At 46.4% G+C, this 14,537-nt stretch overlaps 1 protein-coding gene across 1 annotated transcript in view; it reads right to left on the bottom strand.

Moving 5' to 3' along the window:
• Positions 1 to 2,792: 2,792 nt before the first annotated feature.
• PLRG1 (pleiotropic regulator 1) overlaps positions 2,793 to 14,537 on the bottom strand; it is an 80,336-nt gene continuing 68,591 nt past the window's right edge. Inside the window, exons 13-15 of the mRNA XM_068269550.1 lie at positions 11,228 to 11,367; positions 10,917 to 11,110; positions 2,793 to 3,405 (exon numbers count right to left, since the gene is read on the bottom strand). Of these exons, the coding sequence (XP_068125651.1) occupies positions 3,346 to 3,405; positions 10,917 to 11,110; positions 11,228 to 11,367 (394 nt within the window). The 3' untranslated portion in view covers positions 2,793 to 3,345. The remainder of the gene's footprint in view (positions 3,406 to 10,916; positions 11,111 to 11,227; positions 11,368 to 14,537) is intronic.

Genomic DNA, 14,537 nt, shown 5'->3' with positions numbered 1-14,537 from the left:
AGACTTCATTCATCCAAGTGTCCCAATTGTAAATATCCTTGTAGAACTACTGAACATAATTAACATTTAGAAAATCTGTTTTGTTTAGATAATGTTTTAAAGTGTAGCTGCCTTCGGTGTTGCATCATTTTCCATTTTATGACACTGCGGTTTGGCTGGAAAATGGGGATCATTCACTATTTCCTGTCCTGTGGCATAAAGCTTTAACCTTATACACACAGTGCTAAGCAAACCTAATTAAGATCATATTTAAAGGGAACCTGTCAGAAAGCATAATGGCGGTCACTGCTGAATTTAAAGGTGCAGTCTCTGTAGGGGTCACACATCACCTGCTTTCACCAATCATTTACTTACCAGGAAAAGCATGCAAATCATGTGTATAGGCAGTGCACCAACAGCATCAATGAGAGGGTAACAGTCTCAGGGCTTGCAACTTTAAACAGTCAAAAATTGAGGCTCCCATAGGTCTACTTTGATTGGTTCCAACTAAAATCTGGAGAGCTTGAGGTCTCTATGTAAGGTGCTTTCAGTCTACATTCTATCTGTTAGTCTAAGTTATGTACTATCTTAAGGGAGAGATGACAAAAAGACTTCCAGTCACAGGTAAACCAATAGTGAGCAAGAGAGTAAAAGTGAACCCGAGGTGAGAGTGATATGGAGGCTGCCATATTTATTTCCTGTTAAACAATTCCAGTTGCCTAGCAGCCCTGCTGATCTATTTGGCTGCAGTAGTGGCTTAATCACACCAGAAACAAGCATGCAGCTAATCTAATTTGATCTGCTGCATGCTTGTTCAGAGTCTATGGCTGAAAGTATTAGAGGCAGAATATCAGCAGGACAGCAGGCAAGTTGCCAAGATATATTAACCCCCTTGGCGGTATCATTCTTTCTGGATTTTAGGGTCTAAAAGCAGTACAATTTGCACCCTTTCAGCCCCTAAAACCTGGAAAAAATCATGCTGCCAGGGAGATCTGCAAAGCCCCAGTAATCACTCACCTCCCTGGCTCCAGTGCTGCAGTTATGCCTCTATCCTCCGGGTGGCGCTGCAACTCTAAAGTGAGATTGCCTGCTGTCACCATGACGATAGCCGGCGATCCAATCCCACCATGAGGATGCAGACACACTCTTTCCCCCCCCCCCCCCCCCCAAGACAGAAAAAGAATGGCGTCCGACGTCGGGATCCCTGGGAGGTATGTAGAGACGCTCCTGCTGCGCTCATTGCTCTGCATTCAGCCTCCGGCGGCTACCCCGAGCAGATGTCGGGATTACCGCTCTTGGTTGCTGTTTTCCGCCCCGACCCTAGCTCGGGATAACCGCCAAGGAGGTTAAATCACACATAATAAAGTATGATTTTCTCACCCCCAGGGTCTGTATTACACATATGGGCTTGAAATCCCTGCACCATATGAAATCCGGCACTGGCAAAAAAAATTTCTTTTCTAGCCATGGGTGCAAAAGATGCTGGAGGTTGATGTCATGACTCCACCAACACACACACACACACACACACACACACACACACACACACACACACACACACACACACACACACACACACACACACACACACACACACACACACACACACACACACACACACACACACACACACACACACACACACACACACACACACACACACACACACACACACACACACACACACACACACACACACACACACACACACTTCTGAAAAGAGATGTAATCAGATCCAGGCAGGCAGACATTTGGGGTAAGAATTATAGCATGCTGTCTCAGGTTTCTTATCTGTATAATCACTCTGCTGTGCCTCTGCACGGTTTCTCACTTCTTCCCCAAATGCTGTACCAAGACAAGCCTTATGATGTCATCAGTCCAGCCCATAATCTGTACAGAGCATGTGCGGGATTTCCACAGGTAGTCTTTAAGGGGAGTGAATGGGGCAGCGAAGAGGAGGGAACATCACAGCAAGTCTACCTCTTTCTGTCAGAAAATATGACTTAAAGGGACACTTTAGTCAAACAAAAAAAATGAGTTTTACTCACCCAGGGCTTCCAATAGCCCCCTGCAGCTGTCCGGTGCCCTCGCCGTCTCCCTCCGATCCTCTTGGCCCCCGCCGGCAGCCACTTCCTGTTTCGGTAACAGGAGCTGACAGGCTGGGGACGCGAGTGATTCTTCGCGTTCCCAGACACATTAGCACCCTCTATGCTGCTATATGGTATATGATATATGCTATAGCAGCATAGATGACGCTATTGTGGCCAGGAACGCGAAGAATCACTCGCGTCCCCAGCCTGTCAGCTCCTGTCACCGAAACAGGAAGTGGCTGCCGGCGGGGCCAGGAGGATCGGAGGGAGACGGCGAGGGCACCGGACAGCTGCAGGGGGCTATTGGAAGCCCCAGGTGAGTAAAACTCATTTTTTTTTTGTTTGACTTAAGTGTCCCTTTTAAGGAGTGATTACAGGGGCTGGAGGGAAAGTAAGAGGGTTGGTGAGAATGGAGAGGACCAGACAACGCACAGAGGTATGTAGACCCAGGGTGGACATACCTCTGTGCTTACCTTAGGTAGCTTTGCCTAGGATCAGTTGTACTTTAGCTACTACACAGAGTTGAGAACATTTCACACAGGTCAAAAGATAAAAATCCTCCTAAAATAGCTTTTTAACCCTTCAACTGCTAAAATCTGCTACTATGTAAAAAGATCTATCCAAGTATCTGCAATCCGGATTTAGTTTTAGCCAGCAAATCACCTCACAATCTATAAATTCTAAATCTCAGCAGCCAGTTAACATGTCGGCATAAGACTCCAGTCCACTCGTATCTCGCTTTTATTGGGATGGAGAAGGGAATATAAAACATTTACAGAGAAAACATCGGGGCGGCTGCACGGAACATCGATCTTCAGCTTGTTAAAAATGAAAAAGGTAATGATGTCACCTGGTGGAATACAGTAATTCTGTACAACAGGGGAGATATTTCAGGACTCGGAGAACAATGGACTGTGTGGTACAGGCAGCGGCCGCTCTTGTGTCTTAATGGAGCTTCCCCGTTAATAAGCCTTCCTTAACGAGCTTGGATTCTTCAAAAACCAAAAAAAAAAAGGAAGATGGACAAAGCCACAAAGTTTGGTTCCTTAGATGGGGAAGTCTCTGACTTTAATAGGTTTTCTTCAAGGAAAAAAGCGTGACAGCTTCCAGGGATCCCAGGATGAATAGCCATAACAGGATGTATTTTAATACAATGATGAAAGACAAAGCCACAGCCAAAATTATGCTGAACGCTAGAAACAGAATCCATGCTTTGTCAAACTGTGATAAACAAAAAGGAAATGTACAAAAGAAAAAAAAATACAGATGCAGCTTATTAAAATCTTTTCCGCTTGATAATTTCAGGTTTCCAACTGACTGGGTGAGTTTCTTCGGTCTGAAAAAGCAAAGAGCATGAAAGTGTTAACAGCTAGAACAACTTCCTCAATTAAAGCACAATGTAGCTTATCCATCATATGTCTTAAAGGATAATTGTACTTTGCCAAACATTGCTGCCAAAATGCAAACATAAAGGTGGAACTTGTTAAAGGATGTGTTAAAAATAACCACCATAGTTATATCAGTAATTGCAGTTGCCGATTTTCGCTTACTTATATAATCTGCTTTCAAAGATGGCCAAATACTGCTTCTGTCATAACTATGGGTATCACGAGAGATCTCTAAGCATCTACAGTGGGAATTTCATAAGTGATACAACAAACCAGGGCTGGAATGTTTATTTTATTTTTTTAAGCCGCCCTTATGTGGTAGAAAAGGACATTGTTTGGGTTACGCTGAAACATAACAGACTTTGCTTAACCCCCTTGGCGTTCTGATTCTTTCCGGATTTTAGGGTCTAAAAGTGGTGCAATTTTTTTGCACCCTTTCACACCCTAAAACCTGGAAAAAATCATGCTGCCAGGGAGATCTGCAGCAGTTTTTGAATCACTCACCTCCCTGGCTCCAGCGCTGCAGTTAAGCCTCCATCCTCCGGGTGGCGCTGCCACTCTAAAGTGAAATGACGACAGTCGGCGATCTCACCAGCAGGAAGCAGAGCCCCGTAGGAGAGGAAGAAGAATGCCGGCCGACGCCAGGATCCCCGGGAGGTATGTAGAAACGCTCCTGCTGCGCGCATTGCTCTGCATACAGCCTCCGGCGGCTACCCTGAGCAGAGGTCGGAATAACCACGCTTAGCTGCGGTTTTCCGCCCCGACCCTAGCTCGGGATAACCGCCAAGGAGGTTAAAGGAGATCCGATACGGGTGAAAAAAAAACCCTAGCATTACTTGCCTGAGGCTTCTACCAGCCCCTAGAGGTCACGACTGTCCCTCGCCGCAGCTCTGGGCTTCTCTTTGTTGCTGCTGACAGGTTCTGAAGTATTGCAGACACCCGATGGGTCAGCATCTTCTGCACATGCATGCGCCCACATCTCTGGGGGTTCAGTATGTTCCTAATGACATCGGGGGTCAGCGATACTTCAGAGCCTGCCCACGAGAGCAGAGAGAAGACCGGAGCTGCGGCAAAGGATAGACGTGACCTCTAGGGGCTGGAAGAAACCCCAGGTAAGCAAAGCTAGTTTTTTTTTCATCGTTTAACGGACAGCATATTAACAGCTGTGTGATTGCAGTCTCACACAATCATTACCCCCCTACACTCAAAACTCATTCTCAGCAAGCTGGAACTCTAGTAACAATTAAAAGCAGCTAAATTGAAAAAAACTAAGGATCTTAGCTTCCAAAATGGACAGTAGCTGCATTTTGTACTGGATCCATTTACCAGCACTGAGGTTTCCACCATATACCGTATTTTTCGGACTATAAGACGCACTTTTTCTCCCCCAAAAGTAGGGAGAAAAAGTTACTGCGTCTTATAGTCCAAATGTAGCAGTTTTTCCTATTCTGCCACCCGTCTTTTTTGAGCTGTAATTACCGGTAATCCTAATGAGGTCCGGGGTGGCGTCTCTGAGCAGCATAGCAGCAGCCATGGTAATGACTGGCAATGCTTGTGGCTGGCTGTGATGTTTTTCTGTCCCTGCATCAGCGCAATCTTTCCTAGGGGCATAGCAAGAGCCGCTGTGATCACCGGCGTGACTGATGTTTTTCTGTCCATTCATCAGCGCGAACCGAAGTTTTCTAGCTGCATAGCAGGTGCCGCTGTGATGACCGGCATGGCTTCTCTGGCTTACTTTCCCTCCATCTCCCCGTGCATCTGCCCCGCTTAAGCACTGCATAGCTGTGATGACCGGCATGGCTTCGCTGGCTTTCTTTCCCTCCATCTGCCCCGCTTTACCGCGATCCAAAGTTTTCTAGTTGCCGCTGTGATGATCGCCGTCACTTCATCAGCAGCACGATTCTGGCAGGGAAACACCATAGATCTTCAGCCGCTATAACGGCAATGTCCTCAGAGGCTTCCGTACTGCTTTGTGTATTGGGTGTCCCCGGCGCACGTGTGTGGCAGGTCATGAGAGGGCGCCAGTATGGAAGCCTCTGAGGACATTGCCATTATAGCGGCTGAAGATCTATGGTATTTCCCTGCCAGAATCGTGCTGGTGATGAAGGTACAAAGTCACGGCGGCAACTTGGAAACTTTGGATCGCACTGAAGCGTCTTCCTTTAGCGCGCACGCGCAGATGGAGGGAAAGAAAGCCAGCGAAGCCATGCCGGTCATCACAGCGGTTCCTGCTATACAGCGTTAAGCGGGGCAGATGCACGGGCAGATGGAGGGAAAGAAAGCAAGCGAAGCCATGCCGGTCATCACAGCGGCACCTGCTATGCAGCTAGAAAACTTTGGTTCGCGCTGATGAAGGGACAGAAAAACATCAGTCATGCCGGTGATCACAGCGGCTCTTGCTATGCCCCTAGGAAAGATTGCGCTGATGCAGGGACAGAAAAAAAATCACAGCCAGCCACAAGCATTGCCAGTCATTACCATGGCTGCTGCTATGCCGGCTGCTTGAGCCCACTGTGGACCTCCTTAGCATTTACAGCCTGGATACCCACACTGGACCCAGCTACTTTTGGAAGAAGCTGCTGTCACCCAGACTGGTGAGATCTGCAATATTCTTGTACTGGTTAGTTAATGTAGCTGGTGGGGGGTGGGGAAGGGGAGAAGCGGTGGTTTGTGTAGTGTAGCTGAAGGGGGGAGGCATCAGGGTTAGTGAAGTGTAGTGTAGTGTGTATTTGGTGGGGGCAGCTATGGTTAGTGTAGCTGGGCAGACTTACTTAGATAGAGACATGGGAAGGGGGTCCATAAGACACTCCTGCACTATGGACGCAAGTAGGTTTAGTAGTTTTTTTTTTCCTGATTTTTGCCCTCTAAACCTAGGTGCGTCTTATAGTCCGGAGCGTCTTATAGTCCGAAAAATACGGTAATTTCAGCCAAATTGTGCTCACAGCTGGCTGCCTGACAAGCACATAGTTCAGCCTCCCATATGAAAGAGGCCTAAAGACTTTTTGGAGTTCCAATGTACAAGAAGATCACAAAGTATATGTCAGGCTGGCTTATTGCAACACATTGCCAGTTCAACATAAATTCCATTCCTGATCATCTGATCTTACAATCACAAGTGATATGGATTTTCTTTTTTCTGCACAATATCCATTTATTGCTTTTCTTTTTTTCTGGAAACAAGCACAAATGCATTCAAATATTGCATTACCTATTACTCCATGATCTAGTACAAAATGCTGCTGCAGTCCACTTTGGAAGCTAAGATACTCAGTTTTTGCAATTGAGTTGCTTTTAACTGTCACTAGAGTTGCAGCTTGTTGAGAATGAGTTTTGAGTGCAGAGGGCTGAATTAGGTTAAGGGCTCTGCCTCTGATACAGGAGACCTGGGTTCAAATCTCAGCTCTTCCTGTTCAGTAAGCCAGCACCTATTGAGCAAGGAGTCCTTGGAATAGGATCCCCAACACTGCTACTGCCTACTGAGGGTGCCCTAGGGCTGGAGGGTTATACGTTCCCCACCAGGGGAGGGTTCTGTTTGAGAGTAGGGAGAGGTTAAGTCATAGTGAAATATATATTTTATAGTATGTGCCGTTAACCAATTTTTTTCGCCCATGCCCAAATTTGTGCACAGAGTTTTCAAATGTACGCTCCCCAGCTCCCAGAACAATTTACATCTGTGAGTGTTTTATGAGAATGGGGAAGAAAGGGTAGAAAAAAAAAATCTCAATTCAATTTTGGTTCCCTGCGCAACATCTATGGTTACAACATAAGCAAAAACTTGTACACTCGATAGAAATTGAAAAGGCTGTGAAATAACGTTACACAATTGTTATACAGCACATAATATGCAATTCACATAATATGAACTAGCATAAAGCTTCATTTCCACTTGCAGAGAAGTGATTTTCACAATTTTCTACATTGCATATTTTCTTGTAGAGATATTTTTCGGCCTAGTGGGTACATCTATCTGAATGTCTTCATCTTTTCATTGTTGGACAAAGTAACGATCAGGAGCCAGCAGGAAGCAATCAATAGCCAAAAGTGCACCAAGGACATCAATGCAACAAGCCGTGAAAAGTCAAGAAGCAGAGGTAATGTTCTGGCCCTCCTGGCTACCTGGAATATGGCCATTCAGGGAAGGATTACCGTATATACTCGCATATAAGCCGACCCGCATATAAGCCGACCCCCCAACTTTTCCCTGAAAAAACAGGGAAAAATGATTGACCCCCATATAAGCCGGGGGTAGGAAATGCTGGATTGGTGCAGCCCCCCAGTGTGTCCCAGTATAGCTAGTATAGTGCCCAGTATAGGTAGGTAGTGTCCAGTATAGCTAGTAAAGTGCCCAGTATTGCCAGTATAGTGCCCAGTATAGCCAGTATAGCGCCCAGTATGGGTAGGTAGTGCCTCAGTTTAGCTAGTATAGTGCCCAGTTTAGCTAGTATAGTGCCCCAGTATGGCTAGTAAAGTGCCCAGTTTAGTTAGTATAGTGCCAAGTTTAGCCAGTATAGTGCCCAGTTTAGCTAGTATAGTGCCCAGTTTAGCCAGTATAGTGCCCAGTTTAGCCAGTATAGTGCCCAGTTTAGCTAGTATAGTGCCCAGTTTAGCTAGTATAGTGCCCAGTTTAGCCAGTAAAGTGCCCAGTTTAGCCAGTATAGTGCCCAGTTTAGCTAGTATAGTGCCCAGTTTAGCTAGTATAGTGCCCAGTTTAGCTAGTATAGTGCCCAGTTTAGCCAGTATAGTGCCCAGTTTAGCCAGTATAGTGCCCAGTTTAGTGCCCAGCATAGGTAGGTAGTGCTCCGCCCCCCCGCCCCCCGCTGCTGCTATTACCTGTTTAGGAAGCGGCCGCTTCCTAATCCGCGTTCCTCTTCTTAAGTTTCTTCTCAGAGTATCACAGCAGCGCGCCCGGCGCTGCTGCTGTGACGATGCAGGGGGCAGGAAAGAGCGCGGCTCCCTATAGCGGCGATCTGTATCGCCGTTGCCAAGGGAACCGCTCTTTCCTGCCCCCTGCATCGTCACAGCAGCAGCGCCGGGCGCGCTGCTGTGATACTCTGAGAAGACACTTAAGAAGAGGAACGCGGATTAGGAAGCGGCCGCTGCCTAAACAGGTATTAGCAGCGGCGGCCGGGGGGGAGCGGGGAGGGGGGAGCGGGGCGCGGACCACCCACCCACCCACCACCACTAGACCACCAGGGAAGACTCGCATACAAGCCGACCCCCCAACTTTTGACCCCCATTTTGGGGGTCAAAAATTCGGCTTGTATGCGAGTATATACGGTATTATCTACAGCATCTGCCACACTGGATAATTACATGTTATTAAAGGTTTACTGTTGCACTATGACATTGTGTTCAATGTAGATGGCACACTGTGCAGAAAATAATGTCCTGCAAGATCCTAAATATAAAAGGAGGCATAAATGATTGCTCTCTGGCATGAAATGTTCTTAAGTGAGGATCACAAAAGTTCAGAGAAATCATTTATTCAGCTGGTTATAGAGCTGTTTCAATAATTTATCTGACTGCTTAAATGAAAAAAAGTACTCAATGTGATCTTTCTATCGGGTGACAGCAGCGCTCCATAAATCTAATTAAAAAGAAAGACTGCTGAGCAGAGTCTCATTAGAGGCCTGCGGACAAAGCTATGAAAGAAAAATGAAGGCATTCAGGTTTGAAACAAACACAAGGGGTTCAATACATGTCAGGTTATCCAGGGATCTACGAAAATGGACGTCACTACCACTTCTGTCCCCAGCGTAAAGCCCAAAACTAGGTTAGGAATTGAATAGAACGCCAACGTGCTATGACATAAAGCAAATGTCAGCATCTTATAAAAAGGGACTATAACATATATAAATGCTACACAAACCATTTTTTACTCCTCTCTCCATTTAGAGAGGACCAATCACTTAATTAAATTAAAATTCACAGTACTCAGTAGCGAATCAGGTAGTATGGGGTGGTGCACGTCTGGTAAACTGGCACTACAATAAGTGGCATTGGCAGCACCTTTGGGGTAATTTGGGCAGTGGAGGCGTATATCGGCAGGCGAATTGCAGCGGCTACAGGGGGCACAAGAGACAGGCATTTCAGCTAAAAATAGCAGCATTGATAAAGTGGCAGTGGTAAAAAGTGTGCCGGAGGCTGGCATTTTGGCCATACATAGCAGTGGTGGTACGGCGGCGGCCATACATAGCAGTGGTGGTACGGCGGCGGCCATACATAGCAGTGGTGGTACGGCGGCGGCCATACATAGCAGTGGTGGTACGGCGGCGGCCATACATAGCAGTGATGGTACGGCGGCGGCCATACATAGCAGTGATGGTACGGCGGCGGCCATACATAGCAGTGATGGTACGGCGGCGGCCATACATAGCAGTGATGGTACGGCGGCGGCCATACATAGCAGTGATGGTACGGCGGCGGCCATACATAGCAGTGATGGTACGGCGGCGGCCATACATAGCAGTGATGGTACGGCGGCGGCCATACATAGCAGTGATGGTACGGCGGCGGCCATACATAGCAGTGATGGTACGGCGGCGGCCATACATAGCAGTGATGGTACGGCGGCGGCCATACATAGCAGTGATGGTACGGCGGCGGCCATACATAGCAGTGATGGTACGGCGGCGGCCATACATAGCAGTGATGGTACGGCGGCGGCCATACATAGCAGTGATGGTACGGCGGCGGCCATACATAGCAGTGATGGTACGGCGGCGGCCATACATAGCAGTGATGGTACGGCGGCGGCCATACATAGCAGTGATGGTACGGCGGCGGCCATACATAGCAGTGATGGTACGGCGGCGGCCATACATAGCAGTGATGGTACGGCGGCGGCCATACATAGCAGTGATGGTACGGCGGCGGCCATACATAGCAGTGATGGTACGGCGGCGGCCATACATAGCAGTGATGGTACAGCGGCGGCCATACATAGCAGTGATGGTACAGCGGCGGCCATACATAGCAGTGATGGTACAGCGGCGGCCATACATAGCAGTGATGGTACAGTGGGCACCATAGGCAGGCTCTATGGTGGTTGTACAACGGGAACTACAGCAGACTGCAAAGGTGGCCATACATACCGGCGGTGGTACAATGGGCAACAAAGGCGGGCACTGCGGTTATACATTACGGTGGTGATACAGCAGACGGCAATACATATCAGTGGTACAGTGGGCACCAAATTTACCGATGTTCTACTAACATGGCGAAAAATAGACCAGTAACTACCAATATTCTACTCCTTGTACCCATTTTAACATGCAGTTCTTTTACATTAGTAGGGCCTACATCAACATTATTGTTTTGTCCCAAAAAAGTCTCTTCTTCTATGACAAAATGAGGGAATGAAGTAGAGGTTTAAGATTAGCACTAAAACTTGTCACACACACAAAAATAAAAAGTGAGTACTTTCAGCAAGGCAGCCCCTAGCAAGATTAATACCCACCGCAGTATCATCTTCTCTGTAGACCTTGATCGTTTTATCGGCTTCGGCTGTAATCAGTCTGCCCTCTGACTGGTCAAACGTGCATGCAAATATGCCAGATTCACTGTCTAGAGAGCCCGGCTGAACAGCAGCATGAATTCTCTGGAAATTATAACCTGTCCGCCAGTCCCACAGGTGCATTGTTCCGTTATCAGCTGCAACACACAAATGAGAGGTATCAGACAAGAAAGCCAACTAGCTCATCACTGACTGCGCAATGAGCACAATATTTATCGACCCGCTAAAGAAGGAAAACACAAACAGCTCATCACCTCCAGATACCAGTACGCCGTCAGAGTTCACCGCCAGCGTGTTGATAATTGCATTGTGGCCAGAAAGGTTCTGAATAAAGCTTCCATCAGGGAATTTCCATTGCTTAATATTATCTGGTGACCCAGATGCAAACGTGTACCTAGAAGAAAGGCAAAGATAATGGAGGATGAAAAGATAACGGATCATTTTGGAACTGACTGTGCGGTACAAAACAAAGTTGTGCTGACTTTAGCGACAAGCTGAGAACTGCAGCAGTGGCACTTATTGTATCACATAGCAAGCCGCTACGTGCTCAGAGCTATTCTGGGCTCCTCTAAAGGCTAGCTGTCACAATTTTGCAAAGAAAAAAAATGTTTTAATAATGAAAACTACTGCTTGTCTTTAACTCTTAATGATTTTCTGTACTTAGGAAACGCAATATAGAATTTTGGATTACTTAGTACCATAGTTTTTAAAATATTGGCACTAGCTGCCTTGAAGGCATAACACCCAAGACCTTCAAAAACAACAGTTTACTACTTTTAAAGGGAATCGCTCATTCTAGGTCTTACCATCATCTTGTGGTTTCATTACCTAATGCAGAATTAAGCTTCTAGATCAGGGCTTCTTGTTATGTCCTCAAGTACTACCAACAGTTCATGGTTTAGAGGTAGGCAATCAGCAATGATTACCCCACTTATGAATGTTTGTGGTTTCCAGTAAAGGTAGTACTGATGGTGGAACTTAAAGACGGGGTTCGGAAGACCAGCTCTGAATAATGGATCTTGGCCAAGGCAGCCAAGCCAGTTGGGACCTGCTGAGAATCCAGAGTGCGTACATCAGTCCTTGATGCGTAGTACGAGATCTGCTGGGTGAATGGTCTGTTATGCATACTTGAGAAGAGTGAAAGGTGTGTGCTTCTGACCCGTTTCACCTGACTTATATTCTGGCTTCCTCAAGTCTAATGACTAATTTGAACTGACTCTGGTCTAATTAAAATGGCAAAGCGTTGCATACTGCATTCGCCTACCAGATAATGCAGGATCTAAGGCTAACTCCCTGACATTCCTGCAGGATTTGGCACACTCAAATACTTGCATCTCAACAGGGTGGTGTGGGGGTGTTTGCGCTGCCCCTCATTTCTTGGGGGCACAAGGAGGCCTACACGCGGCGCCCCTGTTGAGATGCAAGCATTTGCGTGGGCCAACTCCTGCAGGAATGGCAGGGAGGTAGCCTTAGATCCTGCATTATCTGGTAGGCGAATGTAGTATGCAACGCTTTGCCATTTTAATTAGACGAGAGTCAGTTCAAATTAGTCATTAGACTTGAGGCAACCAGTATACAAGTCAGGTGAAACTGGTCAGAAGCACACACCTTTCACTCTTCTCAAGTATGCACGGTTATGCATCATGTCAGCCTTAACTCCCCCCCCCCCCCCCCGCCCCTTCCAATATAGCAACAGAATGCATCACTAGCCCAGGGGCTAGTGACACATCTTTAAAGCATTGGTGGATCGGTTCCAGACTGACAGTGCGAACAGTTCCTATAAGGATTTGGCGTTTGTCCGTTCTTGCATTTTGTGTTGCCTTGCAGTGTGAACATAGATCAGGCATGGGCAAACTTGGCCCTCCAGCTGTTAAGGAACTACAAGTCCCACAATGCATTGCAGGAGTCTGACAGCCACAGTCATGACTCAAAGGCAAATGCATTGTGGGACTTGTAGTTCCATAACAGCTGGAGGGCCGAGTTTGCCCATGCCTGACATAGATTCATGTAGTTTAGGTTTTGGCCCCCCAGTCTGCTGCTGTTCAATAATCAGGCATTTATTAACTTGCAATACTTGTAACAGACACCTTTGTATAAGGAGAAGGCATAATTCTCTTCTGGGCAAGATTTATATAATGATAAGGCAGTGTGTAGGTCTAACAAAATGCAATGCATGGGGTACTACACTTCCTCGCATTGTACAGCCAGTAATTTTCCAATTCACAGACACCAGAACAGTGTTCTCCCCAGAAATTTATTCCAGCCAGGTAGCATGAAAAAGTAGCCGGGTGGGGCGAAATGAGAGAATGCAGGGCCAGTGCTTCTGTGCAAAACTCTGCTTACAGCAAAGGAGTAGGTGAATCGATGACAGCCGGGTGCTCACCAGAACTAGCCGGGTGGAGCACCCGGCTAAAAGAGCCTGGGGAGAACACTGCAGAATGCCCACCTTTCCACCAAAGAAGGTATTGGAAGGCTAACTCAAATACAAGCATTTTCCATCAATTACGGTGCAACCAAAACAGACATGTTTTTGCTCAGGCAAGGTCTGCTCATGGAGTAAATGTATTTCAGGGGTTCCTCTATTAGGTGCTAGAAATGCCTCTGCTTGCCAGTCAATTCAATATAACGCTTGAACTGTACAACACACACTCCAAACTAAGAAACTATTTTTTTTTAAAGCTTTGAAAGCTATCCTGCACAAGCATGGTGTACAGCTAATAAATGAATCTGCTAGAAATAGTGCTATATCAAAGTTACTGACATTCAAATCTGGAATATACCAAATGTTCATAGATTTAGCCAAGCCAAAGAACACACATTGTTTAACGGAACTTGAACATTTTTGCATAATTCCATGACCCATCCATGCATTATGTGTGTTAGTGCCAAGACCTTGGATTCATTTGCATGAAATCCATCTTATGTCGAGGCATAGAGGTCTTATTTCACCAACTTCAAATTGACATCAGTAGTGAATCGCAATATAGAGTACCAAATTACAGGACATTTATCCAAACAGCATACAGTATTAATTGCTCACACTGCTACAAGGCAGCCAGAAAAGTTCTATTTAGAAGTCATAAATCTGCTACGTTCCTCAAGCTCTAATCAAGTGGGATCAGAGAGTGCCAGCCTTGAGCTTGCCGTTCCGCTAAACTCACCACCTCCCTTAATTGTTATTCTGGCCACACTTTCAGTGTGAATGTCAGTTTGTCTCCATGCTGTATCACGCAGGCGTTGATGACTGACCTGTTTCCACATACAAGTAAGCCTGGAAAGAGGGAGTGCACTGTACCCAGCTAGGTAAGGCTGAGATGCACTGTATACTCCTACCTGCAGGTTTCCTTAATGTAGAATTGCTGAATCACTATATTCTGGCTTCTGCCTAATATCTTGTGAACACCTGGTTTATCTTTTAAAAGGGGGTACATAAACGTTAAAGTTCTAGTTTCCAGCCTGTATTTTTTAATGCGTATTTTGTGACCATAATTTCTAATGCACAAAGCTTCTTTTGTTTTTACCCAATTTGCTGGGTTTTCAGAACAGTCTCCCTGTGTGAATGTC

Source organism: Hyperolius riggenbachi, chromosome 1 (genome assembly GCF_040937935.1).
Source record: "Hyperolius riggenbachi isolate aHypRig1 chromosome 1, aHypRig1.pri, whole genome shotgun sequence".
In the NCBI taxonomy this organism is placed as follows: domain Eukaryota; kingdom Metazoa; phylum Chordata; class Amphibia; order Anura; family Hyperoliidae; genus Hyperolius; species Hyperolius riggenbachi.
Note: the sequence above shows the minus strand (reverse complement) of the source record. Positions and strands in the feature narration are given on the sequence as shown.